This window comes from Podarcis tiliguerta (assembly GCF_965153285.1).
Source record: "Podarcis tiliguerta genome assembly, chromosome: 5".
In the NCBI taxonomy this organism is placed as follows: Eukaryota; Metazoa; Chordata; class Lepidosauria; order Squamata; family Lacertidae; genus Podarcis; species Podarcis tiliguerta.
The window spans coordinates 60340537-60361068 of NC_139538.1; the positions used below are offsets into that span (position 1 = coordinate 60340537).

At 45.4% G+C, this 20532-nt stretch overlaps 1 protein-coding gene across 2 annotated transcripts in view; it reads left to right on the plus strand.

Annotated features, from left to right (window-relative positions):
• Window positions 1-20532, plus strand: part of ADGRA1 (adhesion G protein-coupled receptor A1) — a 307922-nt gene that overhangs the window by 246591 nt on the left and 40799 nt on the right. For both annotated transcript variants that reach the window (XM_083443486.1, XM_083443487.1), the window contains one exon: window positions 16067-16212. In XM_083443486.1, coding sequence (XP_083299612.1) covers window positions 16067-16212 — 146 coding nt within the window. The remainder of the gene's footprint in view (window positions 1-16066; window positions 16213-20532) is intronic.

The window sequence follows — 20532 nt, forward strand, 5'->3', positions numbered from 1 at the left end:
GCATTTGCTTGCTGTGACCTTAAACTGAGACATATATGGCAAGTCTCCTGTCTTTGTAAGATAGCGTGCTAAAATATCACAGGCTTATCTAGTAATGTAGAAAATGCAAAGCCTTGATATTGGCGAAACATTGAATGTTATTATCTGACATATTTCTTTTCACTATTCAGAGATACATATCTATTAATACATACACTGGTGTCTGTTAATTAGGGGCAAATCTAATCGCCGTTCTCTTTATCTGTAGTTTTGCAAGGAGGGATAGCAGCGTAGTTTTTAGGCAGCTACAACTAGGCAGTTACAAGGCCTTTCAGATCAGAGTCTGGTGGGTTACCTTACAGATTGCAAGTAACTGCATTAATATGCTAATGAAAATTTGATTCCCCCCCCCCAAAAAAAAATGTGTGTGTATGTCAAGGAACCAGATTCAAAGATTCAAAAAGAATCATGGCCAGGTTTTGCTCCTTGGCAAACATATGGTTCTGTGCCAGTCCCTTTTCCTTTCCTTTCCTTTTTCCAAAAGCCTATGCTGACTTTAAACGGCTCTGCCACAGGCTAAGCTGCTTATGTGACTGCTCTGACTGTTCATGCTGAACTGAGCACAGATGAGATTTTTGCACCCAGTCACAACAAACACAGATTTTCAGGCAGTTGCAACTAAATGCCAAAATCTGATCCTTGAGTTTTGAATGTGCAGTCACATGACTAACATAGCTTCATATACCCACTTAAAAAAAAATAGCAAGAAGAACACATGGCACAAAATTACTATTATTATTTTTTTTAAGCTGGCAAAATAGCAGGGCAGAGTTTTACAACAGAGGCTATATTTGGTGGTGTTCATCATTTTTGTCTTGTATTCAATTTAAAAAGGCAAGATAAATACTCCTTCTCAAGTAGTACTTTGAGAAGCTCTCTTCATATCCTGGACATATACCCTGGGCATATACTCTTCATATTCTGGGTATAGAAAAATAAGTTTTTAAGAAACTTTAAGAAAGTGATACAGGCATGGACAGGGAGAGTGTGTCACGGAACAGTAGAAACGGTATGGGCACTGGCCAATAGCTGCCTGCGACATTCATGCAGCCATACAGCACCTACAACTGGAATGGAAGTGCTTGCTGTAAGTGAAACTTCACCTACCCTGCAATAGCAACTTAGTATTGAGAAAATAAAAAATCCCAGGAAGTAGAGAAAAGCTGGGGGAAATGTAAAATTGTAAAATGTATGTGTTGAACTGCAGAAGATAATGTGGATACTTCACTACCATTGTGTTCACACAGATTTTTCATAGCCAAAGAAAACCGTGAAATAGAAATGCAGAGAGGGAAAGGGAAAGAGAGAGGGAGGAAAAAAATTGACTAAGGAAAAGAAGTACAACTTAAGGTTCCCCAAGGGAGCATTACATGCCAGCATGTTATGTAGGTTTACACAAGTTTTTATTTGGGTAATCAATAATGAAACCAGTCATTACCATAGCAACTGCCACATCACGTAGTCCTTAAGCTGTCTCTGAAGATGGCGAACAGATTTTAAAGGCATGCACAAATAATGCTCCTTCTCATAACTTTCTTTTAAAACACATGGTGTTAGAATCAATGGGAGATTTGCGGTTGACTTTACTAGGGTGTGTATTGTGCTCGCTTATCACATGTTGGTACGTGTGCTGTGCTCAGATTTCAGCACTCCAGTCCCACACAGATCTGCCTGCCATGACCTATTAAAAGGGAACTTACTTCTTTTCTCTCACATTTATTATTTGTACAACAGCTCAACCCACTGAGATTTCCTGTAAGTATCACATCAGTGTTAAAGCAGCCATGCACTTTAAACCTGGATTATAAATGTTTTTTCCCTGTTCATAAAGTTCAGATAGCTATTTTTACTTGAACCCATTCAGTACAGTGGTACCTCGGTTTACAAACTTAATCCGTTCCAGAAGTCCGTTCTTAAACCAAATCCATTCTTAAACCGAGGTGCACTTTCCCTAATGAGGCCTCCTGCCACCGGTACCCTTCCACCGTTTGGCTTTCATTCGTAGACCGAGGTGAAGTTCACAAACCGGGACACTACTTCCGGGTTTTGCGGAGTTCGTAAACCAAATAGTTCATTAACAGGGCTGTTCATAAACCGAGGTACCACTGTACTCAGGGAAAGGCAACCTACACGTTCTCAGATACATTGAAGCCTCTGCTGGCCTTGACACAAGGTGGAAAGATAAATTCCCAGGCAGGACTCCTTCTGTGCTGCAACTCCACCTCCACCAGCAGGAGGGCAGCAGTAGCAAGACCAACTGCAAAGCAGGCAAAACTTTAGCTATCATTTTCCTGCTTTGCCTTGATACTGCTCAGTGTTGAAGGGAGAAGAAAGATGTCTGAACATCCCTGGAGACAGATGCAAGACCCACCCAGCATGGATTTGAAACAGCTGGCCTGACACCAGACGTTTGGCTGGGGTGGGGAGGCTAAAGGGGGAAAATAATGGTTTATCTGTAATTAGTGTGTGCATGCATTCTTTGTTTATTATTTAAGTATAGTTAATGATATAGGGCAGGTGTGTTGTTTGTTTTTCCATAAGTGTTATGTTAGATTGATGAATTATCATATACATTCTTATCCCCCCTTCCCTTCCCTTCCCTTTAGTGTAAGAAGTAACTAGTAAGTTAATAAATAAGTAAATAAAAGATGTTCTCTGGAATCGCGAATAGATTTGGAGGTATAAAATCTGACCGAACTGAAATAAGTCCTGTATTCCTCAAATGCTCATAGGTATGCCTGTCCACCTTAATCCTTTATGTTTTCTGGAGCTGGTGCTATTACTGGATTGAAAACTACAGCTTCCATTCATGGTTAAGTCCTTTCGGACTTACTACTGCTACTGAATTTGGAAGCGCCAGTCTCCTATCAGGACTGAGCGCTTTTATCCACACTTAACTTCCCTCCACCCTTTCCAGGCAGAGTCCGTGCTTTAAGGCTTCATGTCTGTGTTAATCTGTGGAAAACCTGAATTGACATTTGCTCCGACTGAGCACTAAAGATCAGGTTTTGGACATGCCTGGACATGGGGTTTTTAAGCATGGACCTGTGCCTGGAAAGAGTGGGGGGAAAGCTAAGTGTGGATAAGTCCTGAGTCCTGGATCAAATTAAGTCTTACACTCCCATTATCACTCTTCAAAAACAAACTGTTAAGGAGGAAAGCAGACCGGATCCTTGTAATCACATGTAGGTTTCCTACATGTAAGGAGCTTGTTTTTTGTGGAGGACCATGTTGTGGAATCCCTTCACCTATAGCCCAAAGTGGTATGCTATTAGAAAAGCTCTACCACTTGATTACTCATATTACATCCACTAGCTTTCTGTGATGATTTATTAAGCAACAAGACTTCACATAGAGAAATATATTGGGAAGGGCTGTAGCACAGTGGTACAGCCACTGCTTTGCATTCAGACGTTGCCAGGTCTGATCCCAAGTATCTCCAGGCATGGCTAGGAAAGACTTCTGTCTGAAACTCCAGAAAGCAGCTGTCACTGAAGACAATACCAAGCTAGACGGGCCTATGCTCTGAGGCTGCACATGCCATTGGGCTTGTCTGCCTGACACTTTTATCTCTGCTGGATCACAGTTTTAATTTGCAATGGTTTGCTCTGCACTGGGGCTTAACCATCTTCTGTTTTTCAAATCGCTCCCAAACAGAACAGAACTGTAGCAATGAATCACCTCATTCTGAACAGGCCACTGGCAGATTTTTTTATTTTTTTATTTTTTTGTTCTTGCAGTAGTTTATCTGCCACCCTTGTGGAAAATTCTTCTCTACAGATTGTTTCGTACGATTAAAGTCCCATGAGAATTGTGCAATTGCATAAAACTAACAGCAGAACTGTGCACTAATGCAGAACAAGCAAAATATCCGACCACCACTTCATATTGCAGCAAGTGAAAAACTGAAAGTACCTGGCGGTACACGGTTTCCTTACATGCCATACAGATTGGGAAAAGGCAACAGCGGGAGAGGCAGGAAGAAGCACAGAGGCAAACTTAGCATAAATACTCGCTATCCATGATCGCTGAATGGTGAGGTTGACTCAAGCATCAAGCTCCATATCTATAAGCTTTGGCTTGTTTTTGCAAGTAGTACAGTACAGGCACTGTAGGCAATCTCCTGGTTAAACTAATTTCAACCCAACTCTGACAGCTAGACACACTGTCTACCCCATAGGCTTTTTTCTTATTTCAAAAGAGCTTGATGTGTTTCAGTGCTAGACATCAGCAAATAGCTTGTCCTTAAAAAGAAGAAGTTAGAATTGATACTATATTGGCCTTTGGAGACATGTGTGATTAAAGTCATATTTTATGGGTTAGGTTTCAGTAATGCTGTTTCAATGGTATGTATTGTAAGTTTCAAATTGAATTTGGATCATATCTGTGAGCAGTCTTGAGGTATCCTTGGAGATGAGAGGTTGGATAGGAGAAACTTGTTTATTTGTTTGTTAAACATGAAAGCAGACAATAGCCATATGTTTGCATGCTTTAATAGGTAGAATGAACATAGGAGCATTGCTGGATCTGTCCACCTATCTTGTCTAGAGTTCTGCTTTCCACAGAAGCTATATACTTTTTGGAAGCCATAAGGCAGAAAAGCAATAATAACTCTTCCTCGTTGTTTGTCCCCAGCAATCTGTCTCTGAACCTGGAAGCCCTGTTTAGCTATCGTGGCAATTTAATCTCTGTGTTTATTCTATTTCTTTTTTAAAAAGCTTTCTAAGATAGTGGCCATCACCAGTAATTCTGAATGTCTAGTCTTCCTTGTAGGCATTCAGAATTAAGGGGCTTTTCCTGAAGACTGTATTCTCAATGGAAGGCCTATCCAATATAGGCAGTAACAAACATTGGTTTTCTTATGGCACATTTATAGGATCCATGAATGGTCTTATGGAAGGGTGGGGGGCCTCTGGGCCTCCAGAACTTTCACCAGACCCAGTCAGCATCACTGAATGATCAGGGATGATGGGAGATGTGGAGGGCCAGGTTCTTCCTACCCTTATTCCAATGGACACCCTATGGCAGGGAATGAAGTATTTGTCCTAATCAATGTCAGCTTCCCTCTTTCAAAAGAGCATCACTGACTAGACCCATCATAGAGCTTTCACTGCCACTCGTGATTCTGTTCTTGCTGCAAGCTGTACATCAAATAACTCTAGGCAGCATTAGCCACAAGTTAGGAACATATACCAGCTGACAGTACTGTATTATTCTCTTTCATTTGTTTCCGTTTCTTTTCCCACCATGGGAATTCCCTGTGTTTTGCCATGGGGAGGGAACGGGGCTACTATGAATAAGCTGACCCAGTGTATGAACTTTGTGCTGATCTCTAACAAAATATCTGCCTCGCACCACTTCCCTCCCAAAAGGAGAAAACTAATAGAACGCTAGCAAGTCCATATTATAGATTTGTGTTCTTGAGCTCTTCCTCAATACTTTTCAAAGTTACATGTGTTTTTGAACCATATCACTCTAAAAATCAGAATTTAGGACATAAAGGTAGGCCAGCTAGGTTGTGTGCATTAATCCTGCAGATGCTTCCTGGAAGTGACTGTTACAACTAGGCTTCTTCCTAGTTTTAGCTGCCTCCTGAACAGCTCCCCTGCTGCTCAGCTACTCTCTTTTTTGTCTTTGTTACTTGTTGGAAGCTTTCTCTTCTGATCAGTGCTCTGCCTGCCATTTCTTCATAAAACCTTACTGGCTTATCTCGTGCTTTCCCCTCCTTCACCAGACTCTGAACAAGTGGGAGTCAGAGATAGTAGGATTTAAAACAAGGCAATTTAATTCACCAAGGAAATGTGCCACTTTAAATCAGTGGCTCAAATCAAGTTTCTGGCTTTATAATTCATACATTTGCAATTAAAGTGTATCCATTTGCCAGCTACATAGACCCTTTTTACTACCCAGCAGCATATTCCAAAATATCTGATCGTGCTGCTTACATTGCCTTTTGTGCAATATAATTTATATCTGCTTACAGGAGCAATTGTCAAGTTAAGCCCCCCCCCCCCCCGAATTCACATCTGTTGAAATTTAAGGGGGGGATTCATCAGGTGAAGACATTCCTCCCCCTCCCCCCAATGTTTTTCTGGTGGATTTTAGCTGTTTTATTATTTTTAACACTGGCAGCTTTTAGGGTTCTGAAGTTCCTCCTACTGACAATGTTTAATGCTGTTTGCTATTTTGGGTGGGGAAGCTTTTTTTTAATCTACAGATTTGTATAATAGAGGGATTGGTTACTGATGTGCTACCTCCATTGTTAGACTAATAGAACTTTATACTCGGAAGGGACTCCAGGGGACATCTAGTCCAACCACCTGCAATGCCAGAATCACAGCTAAAGACTCCCTGAGAGGTGGCCATCCAACCTCTGTTTAAAAACCTCCATGAAGGAGAGTCTACCACCTTCTAATGGAGTCCATTCCCCTGTCAAACAGCTCTACCAAAAAGTTCTTCCTGATGTTTAGTGGGAATCTCCTTTCTTGTAATTTGAAACCATTGGTTTGGGGCCTACCCACTGGAGCAGCAGAAAACAAGCTTGAGATATTTGAAGATGGATATCATGTCACTATCAGATTTCAGTATTTTTAAAAAATATATATCCAGGATAAACATACCCATATCTCTCAACCATGCCTCCTAAGGCTTGGTTTCCAGACCCTTTATCATCTTGGTCACCCTCATCTGCACAGATTCCTTAATTGTGGTGCCCAGAACTGGACACAGTTCTCCAGGTGGCATATGCATACCACTGGAGACAGTATGCTTCTGAATGCCAGTTGATGGAAGCCACAGGAGATGAGAATGTTGCTGTGCTCAGGGCTTGTGTGCTTTAGATCTGGTTGGGCACTCTGAGAACAAGATGCTGGCCTAAGATAATAATTACAAATATATATATATATATATATATATATATATATATATATATATATGATTTATACCCCGCCCATCTGGCTGAGTCTCCCCAGCCACTCTGGGCGGCTCCCAATCAAATGTTAAAAACAATACAGCATTAAATACTAAAAACTTCCCTAAACAGGGCTGCCTTCAGATGTCTTTTAAAGATAGGATAGCTGCTGATTTCCTTCACATCTGAAGGGAGGGTGTTCCACAGGGTGGGCGCCACTACCGAGAAGGCCCCCTGTCTGGTTCCCTGTAACCTCACTCTCGCAATGAGGGAACCACCAGAAGGCCCTCGGCGCTGGATCTCAGTGTCCGGGCTGAACGATGGGGGTGGAGATGCTCCTTCAGGTATACAGGACCGAGGCCGTTTAGGGCTTTAAAGGTCAGCACCAACACTTCGAATTGTGCTCGGAAACGTATTGGGAGCTGTCAGGGGTTCAGGAGCAGAGTCACAGGAGAGGGAGGAAACGGAGAGCGAGGGGGAGGAGTCTGAAGGAAATGTCAGCGACGACAGTAGTCCGAGGTCTCTGAGTCTCTCCAGTGACTCGGAGGATTCACAGAAAGGGGCCCCCATGGTCAGGGCAAGGGGAGGGCCCAGGGGGACACCTCGGGAAGAAGGGGCCAGAGGGGACTCAGAGAGTAGCAGCTGGAAATCCGGACCAGCGTCCCCCCCAGAGTGCAGTAGGGGGGAGGAGTCCAAGGCATCGGGATCAGGGAGCGCGCAGGCAGAGGGAGAACGTGAGGCAGGAGTGACCACACCCTCGTCAGGGAGCGAGGAAACGGTCATCCAGAAAGTTAAACGCGCGCGCGCGCCAAGTTCAAATGTACAGGAGGGCGGCAAGGTGGGCAGCCCGGGTAGGGAGCCAGGTCCTAAAGCCCGCCGAAGAGAGGGGGAGGAGTCAGAGGGGTCAAGCTCTGCGTCAGAAGAGTCCAGGAGGAATGAGACCCCGGGGGGTAGTAAGACCCAGAGGAAGAGAGAGAGAAGGAAGAGGTGGAGTAAGATTAGAGTCTTAAACTGGTGCACAGGGGGCGGAGACCCAGACAGAGCTTCGCCGGTCTAAAGTCCAGACGTAGAGCTGGGACGCTGAGACTTGTAAATGGAGACTATTCTTCAATAAAGACTTTGATACTGTACTATCGGCTAGCGTTGGTCCTTGGTGAGCTGGGACCCGGAGCCAGCTCTGACAGTAAGCTCTGTCTCCTTTTTAAAGTTTTGGCACCAAGAACCTCGCCACGTGAGTCGACGCAGCGAGGGCAGAGGAGGGGTGCTTACAGAGCTCACAAAACTCAGGCAAGATGACGACGGAAGAGCAGATAAAAGCCCTGCAAGAAGCGGTGACACAACTCAGCACGGAGGTAATTGCATCCAGGAAGAGAGAGGAGGAAATGGTTACCTCCTGCCGGGATCTCCAGGTCAGGTTGGACGTGCTTTCTAAACAGGGGCAAACGGGATCCAAGGCAGAAGGCATTGGCTTGGGGAGAAGGGGAGGCAGCCTTGTATCGCATTTCGACGGGAGTTTGCAGCAGTACCCCAACTTCAGAGCAGACCTGCTGTTTGCGCTGGATCTACTTGACAAAGACTTTAGAGATGAGAGAGAGAAAGTGGGGTTTATCTTGTCCCATTTGCATGGGGAAGCCAAAACGTGGCTGAGGAATCTATGGAGGGACAATGATCCAGCGCTCCAAGATGCGAAGGCTTTTATTAAAGCAATGGACTCATGTTTTTTATCAAAGGTAGACGTCGATATTGCCAGGAGGGACATACATGGACTTAAACAAGGCAAAGCCAGCGTGAGGCAGTACCATACACGCTTTTTCGGATTGGTTCATGCCCTGGGGTGGGAAAAAGATTCTGCGCCAGTCAGAGACCTCTTTTGGGAGGGGTTGAATGCAGATGTAAAAGCAGAGATCGGAAGGGGGGAGAGACCAAGGAGCACCCAGCAAGTAGTCCAGAGGGCTCTGGAAATCGGGGTGCATCTGGAAGAACGTCCTTGGAACAGGGAAGAAGGGCGTTGGGGAAGGGCACCAGCCAGAGCACCTCCCTTCTTTCCCAGAGAAGCAGCGCGTGCGCACTCCACACCCTCGCAGGGAGGGGGAGAAGAGCCGATGGAGATCGGAGGTGCCAGGGCTCAGTCAGCTAACAGAGCCCTAACACCGGGAGCAGCCAAAACGAAGCCTCCTAGAGGGAACAGGAAGTGCTACATCTGCGACAGTGCTCAACACATGGCGAAAGAGTGTCCCCAGAGGCTACACAAGCACACTGCAGCCTCGGCAACAGTCGCAGAAGCAGCTCAATTGAAAACGCAGCAACAGTTAAACGACGGAGTCTGGCTGGAGGAAGAGGCACTGGGGTCCAGCCAGACAAGTCAATGAAACAATCCCCAGCACTTTTGCAACCCACAGACCCCCTCCCACCCAAACCAGTGGTGCAGCTTACAGCGTCTCTCCAACTGCCCAATGGACGCACTGTGGAGGTGCCGATCACCATTGACTCCGGCAGTAACGCTGACTTTATAGGACTGGAATTCATTCAGCAGCACAATATACCACTGCTACCAGCCACACTGCCCCTGAACGTTGTCACGGTGGATGGCAGAGACTTGTTAGGGGGGCAGGTGGTGCAACAAACGCAACCAATGGTGATGCGGATTGGAAATCACCGAGAAGTCATCAGCTTTAATGTCACCCACCTGTCGGACACGCCTGTAGTCCTGGGCATGAGTTGGCTGCACAGGCACAGCCCAGCATTGGCGTGGTACCAGCGCCAACTGACCTTCGGCTCCTCCTATTGCGCGGAACATTGCATCCTTCCTAGCCCGGAAGAAGGAGGGGACGACCCGCAGCTACAATTAGGCACGCTGCAAGCAGTGCCGCGCAAGTACGCAGCGTTTTTGGAGGTTTTCTGCGAGAAGGAAGCGGACAAGCTGCCTCCCCACAGGCCCTATGACTGCAAGATTGACCTCCTGCCAGGAGCGACGCTGCCAGCCGGGAAACTGTATTCCATGTCTGAGGACGAGCTGCAGGAGCTCAAGGAGTTCATAGACCTCAACTTGAAGCGCGGTTTCATCCGGGAGTCGAAGGCAGCGGGGGGCAGTCCTGTATTCTTTGTGAAGAAAAGGGACACGCCCCAAAAGAGGCTTGTAGTTGATTTCAGGCTCTTAAATGCCAAGACCAAGCCCACGGCCTTTCCCATGCCCAAGATAGATGACCTGCTGGCAACGGTGAGGAAAGGACGCGTTTTTACAAAATTGGATCTGCGAGGGGCGTACAACCTGATTCGCATACGGGAAGGAGACGAGTGGAAGACTGCCATGTTCACGCCCCTGGGCACATATGAATACAGAGTTATGCCCTTCGGTTTACAAAATGGCGCCCACTGTTTTCAAGCCTTCATGCATCACGTCCTGGCGGGTCTCCTCTACAAGACATGCGTCTGCTTCCTGGACGACATCCTGATATTCTCAGAATCTGAAGAGACCCACGAAGGTGACGTCAAGGAAGTTCTGCAGAGACTGCAGGAGCATCGGCTGTATGCCAAGCTGGAGAAGTGCCAGTTCGACAGGAAGGAGGTGGATTTCCTGGGCTACAAGCTGTCGGACAAGGGGCTTGCCATGGACAGCGCCAAGGTTCGCGCAGTGTTGGACTGGAAGAGCCCGCGCAATCGGAAGGAGGTCCAGCGGTTTGTGGGGTTCGCCAACTTTTACCGCAAGTTCATCAAGGGGTTCGCGATGCAGACGGCGGCCATTACCGACACGCTCAGCTCTAAGAAGAAGAAGTTCATCTGGACGGAGCAAGCGGAGCAGTCCTTTCAGAACCTTAAGCGTCTCTTCTCGTCCGAAGGGCAGCTACTGCATGTGAATCCCAGCAAACCGATGAGGGTTGAAACAGACGCCTCAGACAGAGCCATGGGCACCGTACTGTTGCAGGAGGACCCGCATGGGGACTGGAGACCGTGTGCCTTCTACTCCAGGAAGCTCAGCAAGTCGGAGCAGAACTACACCATCTGGGACAGGGAGTTGCTGGCCATTCATGCAGCATTCAAGGCGTGGCGGCACTTCCTCGTCGGGGCCAAACACACAGTGCAGGTTCGCACGGATCATAAGAACCTGGAGTACTGGCGCACGGCAAGGTTCCTGAACCAGCGGCACATCAGATGGGCGGAATTTTTTGCGGATTTCGACTTCAGGATAGAATACATCCCAGGCGACAACAACATCATGGCGGATGCACTGTCCAGAAAGCCGCAATACCTCGAAGAGGCGGCACCAGCAGCGGCCAAGCACATTTTCGCTCCGAAAGCGTGGGCGTGCGCTTCAGCAACCGTGGACTTGGAGGCGGTCCGTCGAGCACTGCAGGAGGACCCCTTCGCACAAGCCAAGATGGAGGAGGTGCACAAGGGCACGGTGAAGGACGACGAGTTCCAAGTACGAGACGGATTGCTCATCCGCAGAGGAGCACTCTATGTACCGGGAGACGACCTCCGGGCGAAAGTACTGCAGCAGTTACACGACGCACCCACCGCCGGGCACTTTGGCAAGGAGAAGACGGCAGAACTAGTTGCCAGAGATTTTTGGTGGCCCAAGATGCGGGGGGAAGTCGCGGAGTACGTCTCGAGGTGCGACACCTGCCAAAGGGCCAAGTCAGTGCACAAACCTCCGGCGGGACTGCTCGAACCGCTGCAGACCCCGAGCGAACCGTGGGAGAGGGTGGCCCTGGACTTTGTCACGGATTTACCCAGCTCAAGGGGTAAAACGGCAGTGCTAGTGGTGGTGGACATGTTCACTAAAATGGCCCACTTCATTCCGTGCGCGAAGGTGGCCACGGCAGAACAGACCGCCAAACTGTTCATAGACCACGTCTTCAGGGTGCACGGACTGCCACGGTCTATCTTGTCCGACAGGGGGCGCCAGTTCATTTCGAGCTTCTGGCAGAAGCTGATGGGTTTCCTGAACGTCAAGATCAACCTAGCATCGGCGAGACACCCGCAGACCAACGGACAAGCGGAGCGCGTCAACGCCATCATGCAGCAGTACCTGAGATGCTATGCAAATCAACAGCCGACGACATGGGTGGACTACCTGCCGCTCGCTGAGTTCGCTTACAACAACACGAAGCACGTGTCCACAGGGGTGACGCCGTTCTTCGCCAACAACGGGAGGCATCCCAGAACCTTCCCGGGATTAGAGAGACTGGGGGAGGGGGAGCCACAGGCAGCGGAAGTCTTGGCGGCGGAATTGCAGGAAGTCCACGAGCAGCTTAGGAGGCAGTTAGAGCTTGCAAAGCACGCATACAAACTGCAGGCTGACAAGCACAGGAGGGTTGGTGAAGACATACAGGTGGGAGACTGGGTGTGGTTAGCGGCCCACGCAGTGCCGACCAGATCCTTAGCTAAGAAGAAACTCGGACATAAGCAGCTAGGACCTTACCTAGTTGAGGCACAGATCAATCCGGTGGCCTTCCGGTTGACACTTCCGGAAGGATCCAGAATGCACCCAGTATTCCATAGGTCGGTGCTCACGCCCTACAAAGCACCTCACCGATTTCAGGCGCAGGGCACGGCACCAGACCAGTATAGGGAGATCCCCCCAAGGAGGGAGTCGCCAAGAAGGGAACCCATCAACCAGGTCACAGAGATTTTGGACTCGAGATGGGGGGAAGAGGGAGTAGAATATTTTCTCGCAAGGGAAGGTACCCCGGCCAGCGCCAACAGTTGGGTGCCGGACTATGCCCTGGACGAGCCTCTCCTCAAAGAGGAGTTTCATGCCTTGTTCCCACACAGGCCCATGCCAGCCGAGTATTTCGACGACTGGCTTTTCACACCCACGCTTTCTACCAGCACGTTCCAGGGATTCACCTCGGACGAAGAACCAGCATTAGAAACGCGTTCACCGGAGGGCTCGCCCTCGGGGTTTGCCTCAGACCGCTCGTTTTGGTGGGACAATCGAGGAGAGGAGAGGTGGCTGAGGGGCCCTTGGCAGACAACGGACCCAGAGGGGAACGAGGGTGAGAAGGACATGGACGTGATGGGGGAGGACGTTGGGTTCGAGCATGGCGGCACGGAGATGGAAGCAGAGGAGAACGAGGTCGGCGAAGACACGGAGGACGAGCCGGATTTCTCTAACTGGATGCACGCCACGGGGGACGAACTGTATCCACCATTCACCCCCACAACGACGGAGCACCCAGCACCCCCGCCGGAGGAAGGGGAGGGGGGAAGGGGGGGCTTCGAGGGGGGATGGATGTCAGGGGTTCAGGAGCAGAGTCACAGGAGAGGGAGGAAACGGAGAGCGAGGGGGAGGAGTCTGAAGGAAATGTCAGCGACGACAGTAGTCCGAGGTCTCTGAGTCTCTCCAGTGACTCGGAGGATTCACAGAAAGGGGCCCCCATGGTCAGGGCAAGGGGAGGGCCCAGGGGGACACCTCGGGAAGAAGGGGCCAGAGGGGACTCAGAGAGTAGCAGCTGGAAATCCGGACCAGCGTCCCCCCCAGAGTGCAGTAGGGGGGAGGAGTCCAAGGCATCGGGATCAGGGAGCGCGCAGGCAGAGGGAGAACGTGAGGCAGGAGTGACCACACCCTCGTCAGGGAGCGAGGAAACGGTCATCCGGAAAGTTAAACGCGCGCGCGCGCCAAGTTCAAATGTACAGGAGGGCGGCAAGGTGGGCAGCCCGGGTAGGGAGCCAGGTCCTAAAGCCCGCCGAAGAGAGGGGGAGGAGTCAGAGGGGTCAAGCTCTGCGTCAGAAGAGTCCAGGAGGAATGAGACCCCGGGGGGTAGTAAGACCCAGAGGAAGAGAGAGAGAAGGAAGAGGTGGAGTAAGATTAGAGTCTTAAACTGGTGCACAGGGGGCGGAGACCCAGACAGAGCTTCGCCGGTCTAAAGTCCAGACGTAGAGCTGGGACGCTGAGACTTGTAAATGGAGACTATTCTTCAATAAAGACTTTGATACTGTACTATCGGCTAGCGTTGGTCCTTGGTGAGCTGGGACCCGGAGCCAGCTCTGACAGGAGCCAATGCAGATCTCTCAGGACCGGTGTTATGTGGTCCCGGTGGCCACAAATGAGCCTCTAACCTGCAACTAGCAGGTTCGTCTGTAACTGTGTGTGTGGCTTTATAACCATATTTACCATGTTGTGTTTTTTGAGTCACCTACAGTCTTCAACATACTTGCTACAAAAATTTACCACAATTATTATTAATTAATTAATCCGCCGAAATGTTTCCCATCTCACCCTTATTTTCACAGCAGTGGTCCTGCTCCTGTAATTGCTTTGCCTGGCAGTTGCTACCAACCACTATTTTTATTAACTTTTTTTTAACCCAAATGGTAACTTGCCATGCTATTACATGATGATGTAGCATCATGGTAAATGGGCTCTCTGGGTGAAAAAAAGGGAAGAAATGTGGTTTTCAGTAGCTGGCAAGTTTCCTCTGGCTCTACCACACATGTCTGAAAATCCCCAAAGTGACTCTGCAGAAGTGGTGGCAAATTTTGAGAGGGAACCATTTTGGACCAGCCTTATTTTTGTGCGAGTTTCACGTTCAAAAGTCATGTCCCCCTGCCTCCTATTCATTCTTTTACATAGAAAACCAGACTTTAACTCAGTATGTTTGATAGAGTCATGAGTGTTGTAGACTCTTGCGTGTTACTCTTTCATTCAGATATGTTAACTCAGATTATTTTTGTGAGATTGCAAAGTTAAAGTGCTTAATTAGAGAACAATCATTACTGGCATTTATTAAGGATTGGAAATTTCCTGTGGACTTTCTGCGTGAAAGAGAAAATGAACTTGTAATATCTGGATTTGAAGACTGAAAAAAATACTGGTTTATAGAAGATAGAATGGTTGGATCTTAAGGTGTGACTACTATATTTAGCTGCGTGACAGAGAGCTGGAAGTCCTTTTATTCTACTTTATCTTTCTCTAATCTTTTTTCACCCTTTCTCTTCTCTTACTTTCTGTTTCTTTAAGCTTGTCTTTTCTCCTTTCTGCCTTTTTTTTACACTAGTATATTATAAAAAGATACTTTGCAAGGGGAATATATTTTTCTATATCTCTGAATAAGTATCAATAAATAAATTATTAAAAATATTATTTTAAAGGCATTTTATGGGGCTGAAATATTCCAAAATATGATTTAAATAACAACATCGAGTTTTTAAGAACTAAAAATATATATATCATTGATTTTTTTCCATCCTGGTGGAAGTGGAGAAGAGTCAATGAACTGGGCAACAAAGGCCATGTACCAGACCAACAGTTCTGGCTGGTAATTTGTTGCCGTGTAGGCCTGGGAAAGATTGAGGATGTGCCACTCTAATCTTTCCAGCAGGCTAAATTGAATGTTAATGGTATAAAACTACAGAAGGAGCTTGCTTTTTCATTCACCCTATACATTTAATTTGCATTACATGCAGCATAATTAGCAAAACAGTAGCAGGTCCATTATCCGCTTGCCAGCAAAGCTTAGCGAATCAATTCAAGTTTAATTCAAGAGGCTTAAATTCAAACATGAACTGTGCCCACGAAGGGAGTAGTTTTCACAGTCATGTTTCTGAGTGGTTGTAAAATCTATTATCCTCCACAAAAGGGGATAGCCCTCTCGTGGGTATATCCACAGGGTCCTGGGGGAGCGTTATCTCCTGTGTCCACCCAACCTTTCATTTTCTCTGCGATAGAACACAGCAAGAAAAGGGCCTGTGCGGGTTGCATATGCAGAAAGAGATGTCATTTACAAGAAAAGTATTACGAGCCATCAGCGTGGGTTGCATGTGACCTCTGAAACTTTATCTGACTGTTAAGCTGGGAAACCTCCAATAAAGTAATAATTATATAATTTTTAAAAAGTATCCCAAGCTGAGCTTGTACTTGGCTTTCTCCATAAGAAAATGCCTAATGAAACTTTGCTCATTTTGTGTGTTCTGTTTGATAAAAAACCTTACTTATTTTCTCAGGTATGGCCAATTATGAATCAGGGGAAAGCAAATAAGTTATTAAAGCTACCACAAAATCATTTCACTTTGCAAATGTTCCAGCATGCTTGTATATATATATGTGCAACAGAATGATGTCTTATTTTTGCATCCATTTGTTGATTCTTCTTAACTGACACTGTTTCATTGTAGGTTGGCATAGTATTGCATTATTCTACACTCTCTACAATGCTGTGGATTGGAGTGACTGCAAGGAATATTTATAAGCAAGTCACGAAAAAGCCTCAGACCGCCCAAAACAGTGACCAGCCTTCTTATCCAAAGCAGCCATTGCTCAGGTATGGATCATTATAAGTGCTGTAAGATACGCTCCACAGCTTTAAGCTTTGAATCCTTCAGATCAGACCTAAACATGTAATGTAAACATTCCTGTATCTCTGGAAATTGTGGAAATATTTCCAAACCTTGATATGTTGTTATTTTTTCAAATCCTGCACCAAATATGTAGAATATAGCCTTTTTCTGTGTAGTCCACCGGGTCATGAGATGACTTCAGGCATGTATCTGTCATACCTACAGCCACAATATTCTCGTTGCATAAAAGCAATGTGTCTTATATCATATTGTTTGAAATAAGCAGAAATGTGCGGTTCAGGCATATATCTGTGTGAGCATATATCTGTGTGGAGGAGCAAGGCACACACACACACACACACACACACACACACCTTGTAGACTTTGGTGCAGTAACAGAAACTTCTTGCCATCTGGGAGACAAAATGTAATTGGTGGCTTGTCCACACTCACTCTTTAAAGTTGAATTGGAGCAAATGGCTGTTTGGGTTTTTGCATGGATTGCTGTTTGCTCCAATTCAGCTGGAAAGAGCTGTAAAGAGATTGAGCTGGAGAAAGCTCCAGAGTGTCAAGACACTCAGACATGGAGCCTGAAAATGCAGACTATGCCTGGAATGTGCAGAGGAAACGTGAGTGTGGATAAGCCCCAAGTAACCACTTGTTTCGGTGGTGGCAATTAGTAAGGAAGTCTATGTCTAGCTTGAACGTCAGGCCTTGTGCTCACCTGTTTCATCTTCACACCACCCACTCCTTTCTCCCTTTTCAATGCATTGCTGCCATTATAATTGTCATCGTCATCCTGCCTTTACTCCCAAAGGAACCCACAGAGTCTTCGGTTAGCAATAGTTCTCCCTTATGTCCAAACTGGAAAACTCTGGTTCAGAATAAGGCAAGATCCTAAGCCATTTTTTGAATTGGTTTAAAATCCAGCTTGTTCCAAGACCGCAACCATAGTTTCCTGGTCCAGACATAACTGGAAACAAAGCTTGACTGAATCAACTGCGGCATGCTGAGAAGAGAGGTGGGAAGGAGTGGTACAACTTGAGATTTTCATTTGCTTATAGAGTACTTTATTTGGCTAGTTAAGAGCTCCATTGAATGGCTATTGGAACAAGTTAATGCCAACAGGTCTCTTTCAAGGTAATGGACTTGATTATTGCAGCTATTGTATCAGGATTTTGGGAGAGCTTTCAGCATAACCAGAATTTGGACAGAGAGCCCAGCGCTGTCTGCACCATTTGGCAATTTCTCAATAACTATAAATGTAGGCAGATTCAATACAGCATGCCCACCTCTGCAAAAAAATGATCCCAATTGAGGACGTGCCTTGAGGACGTGCAATCTGCTCTATGACCATATAATATTTATATAAAAATTCTCTATTCAGAGATGCACATGGAACAATCTGTATTTAGTCACATCATTGGTTATCTGCTGCTTAAAATACTTTCTAAGTTCATTACAAGGCCTTTAAAATCAGTCTAATGGAAGGAGAAAAAGTAACGTTCAGTAGAAGCCCTGAGTGCTCCATCTGAAATGAGAAGCAGTGTTTTTCCTGAGAACCAGAGTTACTCAATTTGCGATTCATTATAACGTTCCCCACTCAGTAGTTCATGGTAAAATGAATAATTGCCAGTTTCACATGCCACAGTAAGGTTATTAAAGTAGCAGATTATTTCAGGTTGCAAAGACCCAGCAAACTGTGTTCACCAAATTCAGTTCCTGTTAGAGTTGAAAATACAGTTTTATTGAAAAGATAGCTCCAATTAGATTTCTTTGTAACTATCATTTTGTAAGTTTGGGCCACAACAATAAATCAGCATGGTAACAATGCAGCACTATTTTTGCAGTACCACAACTTGAAAGTAAGGGTTTAATACCCGTCTAAAATTATTCTGGGATTTTTTCTAACTCTGGACATAATTAGCATCAGAGGCACAACCCCAGAAGTATCTAATATAATTCAATAATGCTAACTATTACTGGTAACTAAGCCAAACAATACCAAATAATCTTTTTCATTTCACACAGAAAATGGGCATATAATGTGGAAAATTTAAATATCCTTAAAGCACTAGAATGTCTTACATTTCTAATTAGTCCTTTCCCTCCCAACCTTTTTGAAGGATGACGTTGGTTTTTCTAGTTTTTTGACACTGTCAGAGACCAAAGTATTCAGCATTACAATACATATTATTCCAATTAAATCTACTGAAGATGGTTAGTTTTTAGGTTTTTTATATTTTATTTTATATTTTAGTATTTTATTTTAAATTCCTGTAATTATGGTTGCTTCATGCATTTAAAATTTGGTGCTCAGCTACTGCTTATTAGTGTACACCAAAATAATAATAATGAAGTGAGTACTTCCTATAGGTTCTCAATCCTTTCTGCCCTCCAAGAATCTCTGTGTCCCTGTCTCTATATCATCACATTTACATAAATGACCTGGTGGACATATTTGCCTGTGTTGGACTAAAGCAGTTGGTTAGTTAAAAATACCTGTTTTGATCCAGGACACCGAGGTCCAGCTCTGAGGGCCTTCTGGCAGTTCCCACATTTTGAGAAGTGTTGTTGCAGGGAACCAGGCAGAGGGCCTTCTTGGTAGTTGCACCCACCCTGTGGAACGCCCTCTTGTCAAATGTCAAAGAGATGAACAATCATATGGCTTTTTGCAGACATCTGAAGACAGCCCTGTTGTTTTTAACGTCTGGTGTTTTGGTGTGTTCCTTTGGTGTGTTGGAAGCTGCCCAGAAGTAGCTGGGCAACCCAGTCAGATGGGTGTGGTACAAACAACAACTATGACTACACAACAACAATATTAACTACTACTGCAACCATGACTTCTCTTTCAGATTATATGTAGAATTGAATGGTTTCCCAGCTTCCAAGTGGATGTTTTTATAGCATAATATTGCTATAAGGGACATATGGATTTTTTGTGATTCCGTAATGAATATTGTTGCAGGCAATTAAGCCATCAACTTTCCTTTTAAGATAATTTTAAAAGCTACATTTTTTTTACAAAGAAACATTGAATCAGGAGAATTGCAGGGATATAGAAATGTGCTGTTGACAGTTTCAAATGTAGGTGAGGAGGTGTCTCTGTAGAAAGCACTTCTGCAAATGTGTGAGCAATTACTACATATATCTGAATGAACAGCAGGGTTTAAGATTGCTGTTTCTGTGCTTGTATTTATATTTATTAGGTCTCTACATACAGCAACCATAATATTTCAAGGAATCAGAGGTATATTACTTTAGAAGTCTCTGAGTTATAATTAAAAAATATAGATCCATGTGGTGAAAATATTCTTGGAAAGCTGTGTCAGAAAATATGAAGAGATTGGCCAGGGTTTGGTTGTCCTCCATCTTATAATACTAGCCAGTGTTGCTCTATTTTTGTCATTTCTAAGCTGGTCTCTGCAGTATAATTTTATTGCTTTCACTAGCTTATTATTATATGGGCCCTGTAACATCTGACTTAATCTGTTCCTTGTTAAATTGTGATCATAATAAAGGCTTCTGCTTTATAGTGCAGTGCTTTATAATATGAAATTAAATAACATAGATTTAATTTTTGCCCAATTTGTACTTTAAGATGTGTTTTCGTTTACCTTTTGATGAAATTAGCCAGTACTTCTTGACTGGCTAGCTTTTTTCCCCTCATGAGTTTCATTGGATGCTTAAATAACAATAGTTTTCCAAATACATAATGTGATTTATGGTGGATTCAACTAACCCAGCATACTAGTGGAAACCACTGCAAGGACTCCAGCTAGCATGATGTGGTTTCTCTACTCTCTTCCCCCTATACACACACCCCAATCCTTTTTGGGGATAGGTAGAACCCCCTGAACAGAGTGGAGAGGGTGAACTTGCACTGACTGAACGATCAGAAAACTCTGTCCTTCCATGCAGTCTGAGTTGCCTAAAAGGTAATCTCACCATAAGAAGAGATAACCTGAAGCTGATTGATGGGCAATGAGCTGCAAGAAATCAAAACTGTGCTTTGATTTCTGAAAATATGCTTAGGAATACTCAGCATGTCTTTGCAAGGGAATTGCCAAGACTCTATCGGCACTTAGAAACCATTCAGATGACCAAAGTACCTTCAGAGAAGTATCTGATTGTCTGTATCAACTTATAAACTAAATTGTATTTTACTAAATTAGTTACAAATTTGTGGTAGAACATGTGGTAAGAGCAGATGAGAAAAAAAGCATTTGGAATATTTGATTTGAAATTGATGGAATTTGGTTGGTGTTGAGCACTTCCGGATGACCTGTTTATTGATCATCCAT